The sequence below is a fragment of the Gorilla gorilla genome, chromosome 13 (assembly GCF_029281585.2).
Source record: "Gorilla gorilla gorilla isolate KB3781 chromosome 13, NHGRI_mGorGor1-v2.1_pri, whole genome shotgun sequence".
Taxonomy (NCBI): Eukaryota; Metazoa; Chordata; class Mammalia; order Primates; family Hominidae; genus Gorilla; species Gorilla gorilla.
This window is the reverse complement of record NC_073237.2, coordinates 58,873,621-58,887,682: the sequence shown is the minus strand read 5'-3', so window position 1 is coordinate 58,887,682 and position 14,062 is coordinate 58,873,621. Positions and strand designations below refer to the sequence as shown.

Below are 14,062 nucleotides of genomic sequence, written 5' to 3'. Positions count from 1 at the left end.
TCACAGGAGATATACTGTCTGGTTTAACAATATGTATTATATTTAACAGAAGAGTGAGATGCTAAAGTTGTCATAGTGCCTCTTTACCCTGCTTGGCTCCAGACTTCTGTCTTTCACGCTTTGATATCCCAGGCAGGTTTGAGGGATCCTTCCTGGAGAAATGGAACCACTGAAGAAAAACTGCTCAACAGGTACTAGTATTTGAAGACCCCAAAAAAAAGCTGGCTGGCCACTACCCTGCTGAAGTCCACCAGTTGACAGCCTGCAGACACGTAGTCACCTTTTTATTGTTAACCTCTAAAATAAGAACAAAGGACTAAACGTTGTTAGCCATTTTAGGAAAGTTTCCAGTGTAACTTAGAAACACATACCAGAAAAAAGGAACTTAAAGTAAACAGATACTTGAAGGAATGAAAACACTTCGAGGAAATAATTAACAACCTTAGACAGATTTTGGCTAATCAAACAAGGTAGGATGGTTTAAGAAAACAAGGGGAGTGGATGAGAAAATTCTCAGAATGAAAAGTACAATAGTAGAAATATATTCAGTAAAAGCATTGAAAGAAACAGTTGAGGAACTTTCCCTGGGTATAGAATAAAAGACAAGAATAAGAGAGAAAAGAGAAAATTAGAGTTTAATATGAGGTTTAATATCTAACTGACTAGGAGTTGTAGAAAGAGAGAACAGGGAATGGAGAAGCTTATTATTATATTAAGGAAACAAAACATGTAAATTTCCTAGAGTTTAAACTAAATACATCAGTAGATTGAGCGGGTCTACCAAGTGCTCAATGCAATGATAAACATTCACATACTTGTAGAAAAATTAATTATTCTGAAATTTCAGAACCCATCGGATATATAAAAAGAAGATCCTAGGTACTTCAGAGGAAAAAGAGCTAGTCTGTGAATAGGAATGTCATTGAACTCCACAGCCACACTTGAGAATCTAAAAGGACATGTCCCCAGTGTACTTATCTCCCAGATTCAAAAGTTGTCAACATCCCCCTCTCCCCATGCATGCATACTTTTTAAATATTAAAGCAACTTTCATATACTATATCCTTCAACCCTAAATGCTTCTGTTTTGTCTGTAACAGGTAGACATTTTAAGGAAACCAAACCACAATGTTATTACCCAACAGAATTAATAGTTTATTAGTGTCATCAAATACTCAGTCTGTGTTCAGTTTTCCCATTTTAACTCAGAGCTGTTATTTTAGGAGTTGGTCTGTTCAAATCAGGACATACATCTTTTTTGTTTGTTTTCCTTTTTATCTTTATTTTATATATATATATTTTTATTATACTTTAAGTTCTAGGGTACATGTGCACAATGTGCAGGTTTGTTACATATGTATACATGTGCTATGTTGGTGTTCTGCACCCATTAACTCGTCATTTACATTAGGTATATCTCCTAATGCTATCCCTCCCCCCTGCCCCCACCCCACAACAGGACCTGGTGTGTGATGGTCCCTTTCCTGTGTCCAAGTGTTCTCATTGTTCAATTCCCACCTATGAGAGAGAACATGCGGTGTTTGGTTTTTTGTCCTCGCGATAGTTTGCTGAGAATGATGGTTTCCAGCTTCATCTATGTCCCTACAAAGGACATGAACTCATCCTTTTTTATGGCTGCATAATATTCCATGGTGTATATGTGCCACATTTTCTTAATCCAGTCTATCATTGTTGAACATTTGGGTTGGTTCCAAGTCTTTGCTATTGTGAGTAGTGCCGCAATAAACATACGTGTGCATGTGTCTTTATAGCAGCATGATTTATATTCCTTTGGGTATATACCTAGTAATGGGATGGCTGGGTCAAATGGTATTTCTAGTTCTAGATCCCTAAGGAATCGCCACACTGTCTTCACAATGGTTGAACTAGTTTGCAGTCCCACCAACAACGTAAAAATGTTCCTATTTTTTCACATCCTCTCCAGCACCTGTTGTTTCATGACTTTTTAATGATTGCCATTCTAACTGGTGTGAGATGGTATCTCATTGTGGTTTTGATTTGCATTTCTCTGATGGCCAGTGATGATGAGCATTTTTTCATGTGTCTGTTAAAGAGCTTCTGCACAGCAAAAGAAACTACCATCAGAGTGAACAGGCAACCTACAGAATGGGAGAAAATTTTTGCAATCTACTCATCTAACAAAGGGCTAATATCCAGCATCTACAAAGGACTCAAACAAATTTACAAGAAAAAAACAACCCCATCAAAAAGTGGGCAAAGGATATGAACAGACACTTCTCAAAAGAAGACATATGTCTTTTTAAGTTTCCACTAAAAGGAGTCTACCTCTGTGTTGTTTTCTGTCTTAAGCTTTCCAGCCCTATTTGAATTTTAACTTCTGTATATATATTACTTTGGAAAATAAAATTTAACTTTAAAACCAGATATATTAATACATGGAAGACATCTCAGTAAATCATCGCAGACTGTGTGTTCAGCAGTTTAAATGTGACTCCTATAAACTAATTACTTTCATGTCCTTTTTACAGGCTGTCACATCAGTCAGACATGTTAGTTGAACACGAACCTGTATGGTTAAACATTAGCTAGTTTAGTCATTTAGACTTAGAAGGAATTAAGTAAGTACTCCAGTTCATAGTAGTAGCAGGATAGAATGGTAATAAATCACCACAAAACTTTATAAGAAAAATAGTCTGTAACTAAAAAATAAGCAAAAATAAGTAAGAAAGAAAACTAAAAAAATGAGCATCAAAATATATTTCCCAAAGCCAGGAACTTTGAAAGCTATTGGACTTGTTTGCCTCTTTGTGCATATTTTAATAGTATTGACAAATTATAGGAATGTACTTGACTGGAAAGGGAGAGATGACATCAGCAGGCTAATTGTTGCCACAAGTGATAGCTGATGGTGAGAGACAGATAACTGTTAAATTCCAACACAGGCACTGAAGAAGATACTGGTCTACCATGCCATGTGGAGATAAAGAATACAAAACAGCCTGTAGTCCTTTAAGGGTCGTGTGTGACAGTTCAGTTAAGTTGGCATTGACCCAGCACTCTACTGCAGCTATTTAATGCCAGGGATTTAAAATTTTAGGTATTTAGCTACTTATTACTAAGTAACTTGTGAAACATCTCCTAATTGCACCCTTGAATTTCACCTTAATTCTGATTCATACCCAAAGAATAGGAATCAAGGATAAGGTGTGGAGTAAGTAAAGATGAAGCTACACGATTTGGATCACTGGGACAGATACTATATAGAATGATACTTTTTTTTCCATAGTTGTCCACCTTAGAAAGGGCCCTCAGTAATTTTAAACAAAATGCCTGTTGGTTCTCTTTAGAGTTCACTTTTATTTCAAGTGGGTTTTTTTCTCAGATTCTCTGCTCTTCTCCTTCCCACCCTCCTAACACAAATTACATTGGTCAAACATTTATTTCCAATTGATAAGTAGATAATGTCTGCTATAACAGAATTTAAGTCTGTTTTTCATTTGAGAATCTGAAGGATGAATACCTGATTTGTAAGTTTGATTTCATTTACTTTATTTGATTGTATGTGTATTAGCCACAGAATGGAGGCAAATTCAACATCTTTCTTTAACTCTATGCTGTTTCTTTTAGAGGAAGTCCACAAATGAAGGGGACACCCCATTTTAAGGAAGAACAGTGTGCTCCAGCATTAAATTTAGAGATGAGGAAAATACTGGATTTACAAGCACCCATCATGAGGTACAGTACTTTGGTTAAATTTGACACTGTGTGATGACAGTAGACAATGTAGTTCGTAAATCCCATGACCAACAGGAAAGTTAGTTTAATTTCTTTTAATTCAAGATAACTTCTTAGTTCTGGAAATGCTTGATTAACCCTTATAAGACATTGGAAGTTTTACAGATGGCACTTAATACTTAAATTATTATAATAAAATTGAATATACCAACTATAATCTTATTTTGAAATTTATATTTTATAAGGTCTAGAATTGTTTGATTGAGTGATAACAGTCCCTATTTCCCAAAACAATACTGATGAAAGCACACAAGTTGAGGAAAAGAGAAAGTGCCTTTGTTTCCAAAGTTGCCTTAAGCTTCTGGGAAGTTTATATACACTTGGAAGAAAGTTACACTTTTTCATCCAAGTATGAATAAAGGTTTTATGACAAAGTGGCCAGAAATACCAGAATACCAAAAATCTATTTTATACCCATTGGTAGAAAAAATCAGGAATCTTACCTACAATTTGGCTTTATTTCTTTAATTGTTGTTCCACTATTGATGTTTTAGTTGTCACTTAGTTTAGCTGCATATCTTTTCCATTGTGTAGATGTAAGAAAATTTATTTAAACGATACGCAGCTGTAAAAACATTGAGGACATTCTTTATGGAAAAAAAACTTTCCAAATATGTTGTTGGGTGAAAAAAGCAAAATGCTTATGTTGCTAATGTTTGTTTTTAAAAGGGAGATGAGATATCTCCATCTTGTTTAAAAGAGAGAGCATGTATTTTTCTGGAAGAATACATAAGAAACTGGGGATGAGAACTGAGTAGCTATGGGACAGGTTTGGGGGAAAAGCTTTTTGTTGTGTACTCTTTTTTAATTTTGAACTATGTAAATGTATTGAATTACATGAATGTAACGCTAATTTTAAAAAAATCCCTCTGACTCACAGTTCTAAGAAAAGGTTTATTTCACCATTTCTCTTGTTAGAGTACTGTACAGAATGATACTGAAACATTAAAACTATGCAAGCGGCTGGGTATTGTCTTGCCTTGTTTGGTCCATCCCCTTCATATCTTATTCTCATAGAAAAGAACACAATTATTATTTGCTTAAATGTAATCAGTGTTACAAAAGATTGAGTTCAAAGTTACTCATCGCCTTGGTCACAAGGTTATTCATCACTTCACATTTTATTTATTTCAGCATGGGAATCGTTTTCAAGAAAGTAACTTGATACATAAGGAATTCTGAGTGTCTGTAGGTACCAAGAAAAGGTGGAATTGTACAGGCTTGGCTTTCTACCTCTACCTGGTGGGAAACCTTGTATGTTGCATGGAAATAGAATAGAAAAAGAGCCAAAAAGAAAAAAAAAAAAATTTCTGCCATCTTGTCCAAGTTTAACCTGTCAGGTGCTAGGTTTTAATCTATGAATTTAGGTGGGGAAATCTGTAAGGTTTCTCTCAAAACTCCAGTGAAATAATTGCATTTCAGAACAAAGTTATCAGCACCTGAAACACATAACTGCTGGAAATTTGAAATTTGCTATAGATTTTAAATTGAGTGAGAAGACATGAAACTTAGATTTTTATAACCAATTATTTTCCCTCCTATCACCACAAATATAAGTCAGATAAGGCTAGGATATTGGTTATGCTGTTGCTTATAGGGGTAAGAGTACTATCTCATCTTTTATTTTTGATTTGAAGAAAAAATATTAATGTTAAACATCTAACTTTTGTTATTAATTGAGGATAGAGAATGTTTAGAAGGTAAAAACATAATTTTAATAAGAGTTTCCCCTCTCCTCCCTTCCCCTCCCCTCCCATCCCCTTCCCTACCTCTCTCCCCACTCCTCTGACAGGGTCTCACCTTGTCACCCAGGCTGAAGTGCAGTCTCACAATCACAGCTAATTGCAGCGGCATGGTCACAGCTCACTGCAGCCTCAGCCTCCTGGGCTCCAGTGATCTCACCTCAGCCTATCAAGTAGCTGGGACTACAGGCACACGTCACACCACGCTAATTTTTTGTACTTTATTGTAGAGACAAGGTTTCACCATGTTGTTGAGGCTGGTCTCAAACTCCTAAGCTCAAGCGATCTCCCCTCCTTGGCCTCTCAAAGTGCTGGGATTACAGGTGTTGAGCCACCATACCCAGCCAAGATCCTAAATTTAAACATACATTTAACACACACGCACACCTGGGATACCACATAGGTCTCATAAAATTAATGAAGTCAATGATTGAAGAGGCTCTCTAAGGATATAACTTAGAGTGTATTTACCTAAATTTTTAAATGTACTCGTTAACAGTTGTGATATTAAAAATATTTCAGAACCAGGCTGGGCACGGTGGCTCATGCCTATAATCCCAGCACTTTGGGAGGCCAAGGTGGCAGAAGGGCAGATCATGAGGTCAGGAGTTTGAGACCAGCCTAGCCAACATAATGAAACCCTGTCTCTACTAAAAATATAAAAATTAGCTGGGTGTGGTGGCACACGCCTGTATTCCCAGCTACTCAGGAGGCTGAGGCACAATAATTGCTTGAACCCGGGAGGCAGAGGTTGCAGTGAGCTGAGATTGTGCCACTGCACTCCAGCCTGGGCAATAGAGACTGTCTCTCAAAAAAAACAAAAATTTAAGAACCAATACAGCATGAAAAGACATGGGTTATTAGTTATCGAACAGGGTTCTGACATCGCCCTACTACGCCGATAATGAATCCTTCAGTTGGCCAGATTTTTCTGAGGGAGGGGAGTCAGTTGTAGCAAACACTCAGGTGGCTTGGGGCAAGGTCTATTTACCAACATTTATAGAATTATTAGTATTTTAACAACTGACACCAGCTTTTTTATTTCTAAATTTTTTTAGAGATGGTAGTCTCACTGTGCTGCTCAGTTGGTCTCGAGCTCCTAGGCTCAAGCATTCCTCCTGCCTCAGCCTCCTAGTAGCTGGGATTACAGGCACAAGCCACCACGCCTGGCTCAGCCTTTGTTTTAACAAGTTTGTCCACTTTCAATTAAATGAGAAGGATATATCTATCTCTTCCTATAGATTATTTATTATGTCTGTCACAGTTTTTAAAAAGTCTATCTGCTAATTCCAATATCAAGATTATCTATAAGTCTATTTATATTGATGGATTTTTCTCTTGACTCTAGGTTACATTTTCCTGTTTATTCACACATCTGGCCAGTCATTTGTTTGTTGCAGCATCACTGATTATCACGTTATAGAGATTATGAACTCTTAATTTTGTCAGACGATTGTTGAGTTTTGTCTAGCAGGTAGTCAGATTACTGGAGGATAACTCTGTTGTATACAGTGATTTTCTAGGGAGATAGGGTTAGGGGAGAGGGAGAATGTAGTTTGGAATAAACGATGCTGATTCCTTCCAAGGAAAATCACTGGTAAACAAGTGACTACTCTGCTAAATTGCCTCTCTTGACATTGTCAACTTGAAGTAATCAAAAGGGTCAGAATCTGGAATTAATGCAAGCAGAAAGCTGACCAATCCGGGAGAACAGACTTCAGAAAATGGGGTCAGTGTTCCAAAGTTAAAAGTTCACTTCTTGCAGGCCAGGCACAGTAGCTCACACCTTTAATCCCAGCACACTGGGAGGCCGAGTTGTGTGGATCACCTGAGGTCAGGAGTTCAAAACCAGCCTGGCCAACATAGTGAAACCTTGTCTCTACCACAAATAGAAAAATTAGCTGGGTGCGGTGGCATGTGCCTGTCATCCCAGCTACTCAGGAGGCTGAGGCAGGAGAATCCCAGGAGGCGGAGGTTTCAGTGAGCTGAGATCGCGCCACTGCACTCTAGCCTGGGCAGCAGAGTAAGAGACTGTTTAAAAAAAAAAAGTTCAGCCAGGCGCAGTGGCTCACGCCTGTAATCCCAGCACTTTGGAGGCCAAGGTGGGTCGATCACCTGAGGTCAGGTGTTCAAGATGAGCCTGGCCAACACGGCGAAACCTTGTCTCTATTAAAAATACAAAAATTAGCTGGGCATGGTGGCGTGCACCTGTAATCCCAGCTACTAGGGAGGCTGAGGCAGGAGAATCACTTGAACCTGGGAGGCGGAGGTTGCAGTGAGCTGAGATGGTACCACTGCACTCCAGCTTGGGCAACAGAGCAAGACTCCGTCTCAAAAAAAAAAAAAAAAAAAGTTCAGTTCTTGCTTATATAGGTGGAAAATAAAGTTTAGTAGGATTATAATGTTTTCTATACAAGGCTGGTTTATGAGTTACAATTTAGTTACAGTTTGTTTTCTTTATGGCTTGTCTTTACAGCTAGTTTTCATTTCCAATTTAAAGAGTGTATTTAACATTCCATTTTAAGACAATGTGATAGCCATGAAGTCTTTGTGTAAGAAAGATAAGAGGGAAGTTAATCTACCATGAAGATCAACAGTGAAGAGGGAAGGGGTCTTCCCTGGAGCCCTTTAGTCATTTACAGCATTTATAAAACAATACAGTAAGGAAGAAAGCTAATCTATAATCAGAGAAAGAAAGATGACAGCTGCCTAGATTATAGCTGCCTATTGTGTGACTCAGGCCCCATAATTACATTTCTTTAAGGCTCAAAAGTAATTCAGATTTCCAACAGCTTAGATTTTGAATTACATATTTTCATAGCATATAGTAGTACATCTAAAACATAAACTTTTTATACTCTACCCACCAAATGATACACATAGATTTTATCACTGAAATATAAATTTGAAATTAATATATAATGCTTTAAAAAGTGAAATGTCTAAAACCTGGGAATTTTAATTGATTACAAATGGCTGTGAAGTTCAAGAAATAGAGCTGGGTAAAGAAACATCTGTTTCTGATCTTTTTCAGTACTTTTATAGTTGGGGAAAAAACAGCAAATTCTACATTAGCTGAAATCTTTGGAGTATGAGTAATTGAAGTCAACTTTCCAAAGAATTAAAGGTTTAGTTTAAGAATTAAAATACTAAAAGACATTTTTTTCATCATTATGGATTAAAATATTTCGGACATATGCTCTTAAGTATGAAAAGGAATTTAATAGTATTTAATAGGGTATATATAATATACACATAACATTTTTTGTTTTTCCTTATATAGTATTGTAGTATTTGATACTTTGAACACTCTTTCTTAAATTCATCTTACTTCCTTGGCTTTCTTGATATCAGTTTCTACTGGTTTCCCTGGTTGTCTTTTTCTTTGTGCCAGTACCTTTGCAGTCTCATTTATGGGTTCCTCTTTCCTCTAACCCTTTCCCTCTTCTTGCCTCCTTTGCACAAATATTTAGTGACAGATTTAACTAACACTTCCCTTGGGGCTGTGCATACAGAGGTGAGCAAAACAGGCTATTTCCCCATTAAAGAAGTAAATGCTGAATATCTTCACAAATATTGATAAGTGTTGAGATCATGCTATGTAACTATTTTTGATTTCTTGCCTGAGAAGTCCTCTGAAGACGGAGAATATTTTATTCATCCTCGAATATCCAGCACAGAGTATAGCACCTGTCACAGAGGATAGGCTCAGTAAATGTTTGTAGAAGGAATGAACAATGTGAGACTTGCTAATACCTAAGAAATATATTGGCCTGGAACTATACTCCAATACAGTAGCCACTAGTCACACATGAATTTATTTAAATTTACATTAATGAAAAGTAAATAAAATTTCAGTTATTTTATTGCACTAGCCATATTTCAAGTGTATAGTCACCACATACACCTCATAGCTACTGTTTACAGATAGCACAGATATAGAACATTTCCATCATTATTCAAAGTTTTATTGGACAAGTGCCAGAGCATTGTTACCTCTACACTTAATGGCTCTAGATTGTCATACTGTTATTAGTTGGGTCTATTGATTTTATGGTTTCTCTACCTCTTTTTCTTTCCTTCTGCTATCACTTCTGTTTCCATCTTCTAATTTGCTGTTTCAATATTTGCAGTTTTTAACTAGTTTTATCAGTTATCAAGTTTGTGACTGTGGCTGCCCATAGTCTTTCATTTCTTCCAGGATTTCTGATTCTAGATTGAAATATACATAGATAAAGTTGCAGATAAATGGAGATGTTTTGTAAATGGTTTCATGATCATTTTTGCATGAGTATTCTCTAAAGCAGTTTTAATATTCATACACATTGCTTTCCCAGTATGCTCTCTTAAAAATTAATTGATTCTACCTACAGTTTGCAGTCTGTGTTGGAAGATCTCCTGGTTGCTACTTCTGATGGACTTCTTCATCTTATTCACTGGGAAGGAATGACAAATGGAAGGAAAGCCATTAATCTTTGCACAGTACCCTTTTCAGTAGACCTGCAGTCATCTAGAGGTAGCTATACTTTCTACATGAGGTTGAACCAGTTGTTTAATGTTTGATGTCTAGTTAGGTATCTTCTATGGATGAACACTTCTTTGGAATTACTTATGCAAGGGGAGAGGTGGGCAGAGTATGAGAGGCGGGGTGAGAGAGGCATTTAGTAGGAAAGGACAGTTTAATTGTTTAGGGTTGTTAGGTCATTATTTTTACCCTTTTAAACTTACAGGTTTTTCTGGCAAAAAGTGAGAGAGTAATTTATTTTATTCTTAATCCTATTTCATGTGCTTATTTTTTTCATCAGTAGGTTCATTCCTGGGCTTCACAGACGTACACATCAGAGACATGGAATACTGTGCCACACTTGATGGGTTTGCTGTTGTATTTAATGATGGTAAAGTTGGATTTATTACACCAGTGTCAAGTAGATTTACTGCAGAGGTATGACTTATTTACTTTGAAGGGTTTTTTGTTATTGTGTACTTGTTTTATTCTTTGTTATCAAATTCTTCTCTATTTTCATCATTCATGTAAGATTTTAAGGGTTGTTAATTTTTTAATCAAACCAAACATATAAATAGTATAAGGAGACAAAATTCTCTTGGACATGTTAAAGAAAAATAATGATTCCTGTTCTCCTCCCTGCTCTCCTCATGCCTAATTTTCCACTTTTGGAGGCAACTACTTTTTATTCCTTTACTGGTTATTTTGATTTTTAATCTCCACTACTCTGAATATTTCCTTTAATTTTTAGTTTTTAGGCTGTGTTTATTGACTTCTTACTGTTGAAAGTGACCATTTACTTCCCTCTTCCCTGCTTCCACCATACTTACATTCTTCTCATGTTCCCGTTATAGTTATTGTGATTTTGATTAGGTTACTATTAATTGTTTATATTTTTATCAATATGTAAGCCCCATTAGTACCTAAACCATGTGGTACTGATGCAGAAGTTTTTGCTCCTTAGTTTAGCTAAAAGCAGGTTCTTGTCACACAGCCAGGAAAGATTAGGCATGCAGACATACTGAAAGGTGAGGAGAGCAGAATTTATTAAAAGAAAGCTCTCAGCAAATAAAGATGATGTCCTGCTAACAAGCTCCCACTTCACAGATTGATTACCAAGCCCCAGCACACACGCGCGTGCACACACACACACAGGTACACACACACGCTGAAGAGCCCCAGGGTCCTACCCGCTGAACAAGGCGTGAACTTAACCCCATTCTCCTAGTGCGCTTGTGGGCATTATTCAGAAAGAATCACTCAGGAAAGGGCAAACAGCGGCAGTTATTTATCCCTCTGGATCACCAGTTTCATCTGGGACAAGGAGTCCCATCTTTCAGCCTTCAGGCTCTTTTTGGGCTTGAAGGTGGGTTTTCACTGGGGACCCTTGGCCGACTCCTGTCTCTGTCAGTATAATTATTTTTCCTTTACTGCAGATTTTTCCTCCTGCTAGGAATTAATGATTGCCTTGTTCTTTACATTTGCTTAATTTTTGTGTACTTATCTCTTACTCAACCCAAACTGTCAGTTGTGTAAATATCCTCCCAGCTTTTTCAAACATATTAGCTGTTCTGTTCATTTCATCTTTTTTGTTTTGTTTTTTTTTTTTTTTTTTTTTTTTTGAGATGGAATTTTGCTCTTGTTGTCCAGACTGGAGTTTAGTGGCACGATCTTGGCTCACCACAACCTCCGCCTCTCGGGTTCAAGCGATTCTCCTGCCTCAGCCTCCCGAGTTGCTGGGACTACAGGCATGCACCACCACACCTGCCTAATTTTGTGTTTTTAGTAGAGACGGGGTTTCTCCCTGTTGGTCAGGCTGGTCTTGACCTACCAACCTCAGGTGATCCACCCACCTCAGCCTCCCAATGTGCTGGGATTACAGGCGTCAGCCATGGTGCCCAGCCCATTTCATCATCTTCTTTTTTTTTTTTTTTTTCCACAGTACCACAAAACAATTTAATGGAGGAAGACATTTTTTTTTTTTTTTTTTACCCCGAGGAACTATATCACTTAAGGATGGCTTACAGAAGGAATGAGCTTGGAAAAAACATAAGATAATGTGTGTGTGTGTGTACCTATGCAGTGTATGTGTGGGTCTATAGGTATGTATCACATGTCCACATGCATGTTCATAGTCTCCATGCACATGTAAATATTTCTTCATATAAACTTTTCTGACTTTAATACTAGAAAGAACTTACACTGGTTTTCTGAAGCCCACTGTGATATCAGAGATCCCTTTCTAAATCTATCTTTTTATTTATTTTTTTAAGTTCTAGGGTACATGTGCACAGCATGCAGGTTTGTTACATATGTACACATGTGCCATGTTGGTGTTCTCCACCCATTAACTCGTCATATACATTAGGTATATCTCCTAATGCTATCCCTCCCCCCTTGCCCCACCCCACAACAGGCCCTGGTGTGTGATGTTCCCCACCCTGTGTCCAAGTGTTCTCATTGTTCAATTCCCACCTATGAATCAGAACATACGGTGTTTGGTTTTCTGTCCTTGCAATACTTTGCTCAGAATGATGGTTTCCAGCTTCACCTATGTGCCTACAAAGGACATGAACTCATCCTTTTTTATGGCTGCATAGTATTCCATGGTGTATATGTGCCACATTTTCTTTATCCAGTCTGTCATTGATGGACATTTGGCTTGGTACCAAGTCTTTGCTATTCGAATAGTGCCACAATAAACATACATGTGCATGTGTTTTTATAGCAGCATGATTTATAATCCTTTGGGTATATACCCAGTAATGGGATGGCTGGATCAAATGGTATTTCTAGTTTTAGATCCTTGAAGAATCACCACACTGTCTTCCACAATGGTTGAACTAGTTTACAGTCCCACCAACAGTGTAAAAGTGTTCCTATTTCTCCACATCCTCTCCAGGACCTATTGTTTCCTAACTTTTTAATGATCACCATTTCAACTGGTGTGAGATAGTATCTCACTGTGGTTTTGATTTGCATTTCTTTGATGGCCAGTGATAATGAGCATTTTTTCATGTGTCTGTTGGCTGCATAAATGTCTTCTTTTGAGAAGTGTCTGTTGATAGCCTTCGCCCACTTTTTGATGGGGTGGTTTGATTTTTTTCTTGTAAATTTGTTTAAGTTCTTTGTAGTTTCTGGATATTAGCCCTTTGTCAGATGGGTAGATGGTAAAAAATTTTTCCCATTCTGTAGGTTGCCTGTTCACTCTGATGGTAGTTTCTTTTGCTGTGCAGAAGCTCTTTAGTTGAATTAGATCCCATTTGTCAATTTTGGCTTTTGTTGCCATTGCTTTTGGTGTTTTAGTCATGAAGTCCTTGCCCATGCCTATGGCCTGAATGGTATTGTCTAGGTTTTCTTCTAGGGTTTTTATGGTTTTAGGTCCAACATTTAAGTCTTTAATCCATCTTGAATTAATTTTTGTATAAGGTGTAAGGAAGGGATCCAGTTTCAGCTTTTTACATATGGCTAGCCCGTTTCACCAGCACCATTTATTAAATAGTGAATCCTTTCCCCATTTCTTGTTTTTGTCAGGTTTGTCAAAGATCAGATGGTTGTAGATGTGTGGTATTATTTCTGAGGGCTCTGTTCTGTTCCATTGATCTATATCTCTGTTTTGGTACCAGTACCATGCTGTTTTGGTTACTGTAGGCTTGTAGTATAGTTTGAAGTCAGGTAGTGTGATGCCTCCAGCTTTGTTCTTTTGGCTTAGGATTGTCTTGGCAATGCAGGCTCTTTTTTGGTTCCATATGAACTTTAAAGTAGTTTTTTCCAATTCTGTGAAGAAAGTCATTGGTAGCTTGATGGGGATGGCATTGAATCTATAAATTACCTCGGGCAGTATGGCCATTTTCACAATATTGATTCTTCCTATCCACGAGCATGGAAAGTTCTTCCATTTGTTTGTGTCCTCTTTTATTTCGTTGAGCAGTGGTTTGTAGTTCTTGAAGAGGTCCTTCGCATCCCTTGTAAGTTGGATTCCTAGGTATTTTATTCTCTTTGAAGCAATTGTGAATGGGAGTTCACTCATGATTTGGCT

At 37.4% G+C, this 14,062-nt stretch overlaps 1 protein-coding gene across 5 annotated transcripts in view; it reads left to right on the top strand.

Annotated features, from left to right (window-relative positions):
• RIC1 (RIC1 homolog, RAB6A GEF complex partner 1) overlaps positions 1 to 14,062 on the top strand; it is a 151,274-nt gene that overhangs the window by 79,409 nt on the left and 57,803 nt on the right. For 4 of the 5 annotated variants that reach the window (XR_010130214.1, XM_063696418.1, XM_063696419.1 and 1 more), the window contains exons 4-6: positions 3,610 to 3,717; positions 9,893 to 10,035; positions 10,325 to 10,461. Coding sequence is in view for 4 of the 5 variants with exons in the window: in XM_063696418.1 (XP_063552488.1) it covers positions 3,610 to 3,717; positions 9,893 to 10,035; positions 10,325 to 10,461 (388 nt within the window). In the remaining variant the exon portion in view is untranslated. The remainder of the gene's footprint in view (positions 1 to 3,609; positions 3,718 to 9,892; positions 10,036 to 10,324; positions 10,462 to 14,062) is intronic. The other variant, XM_055350606.2, reaches the window with a different exon arrangement.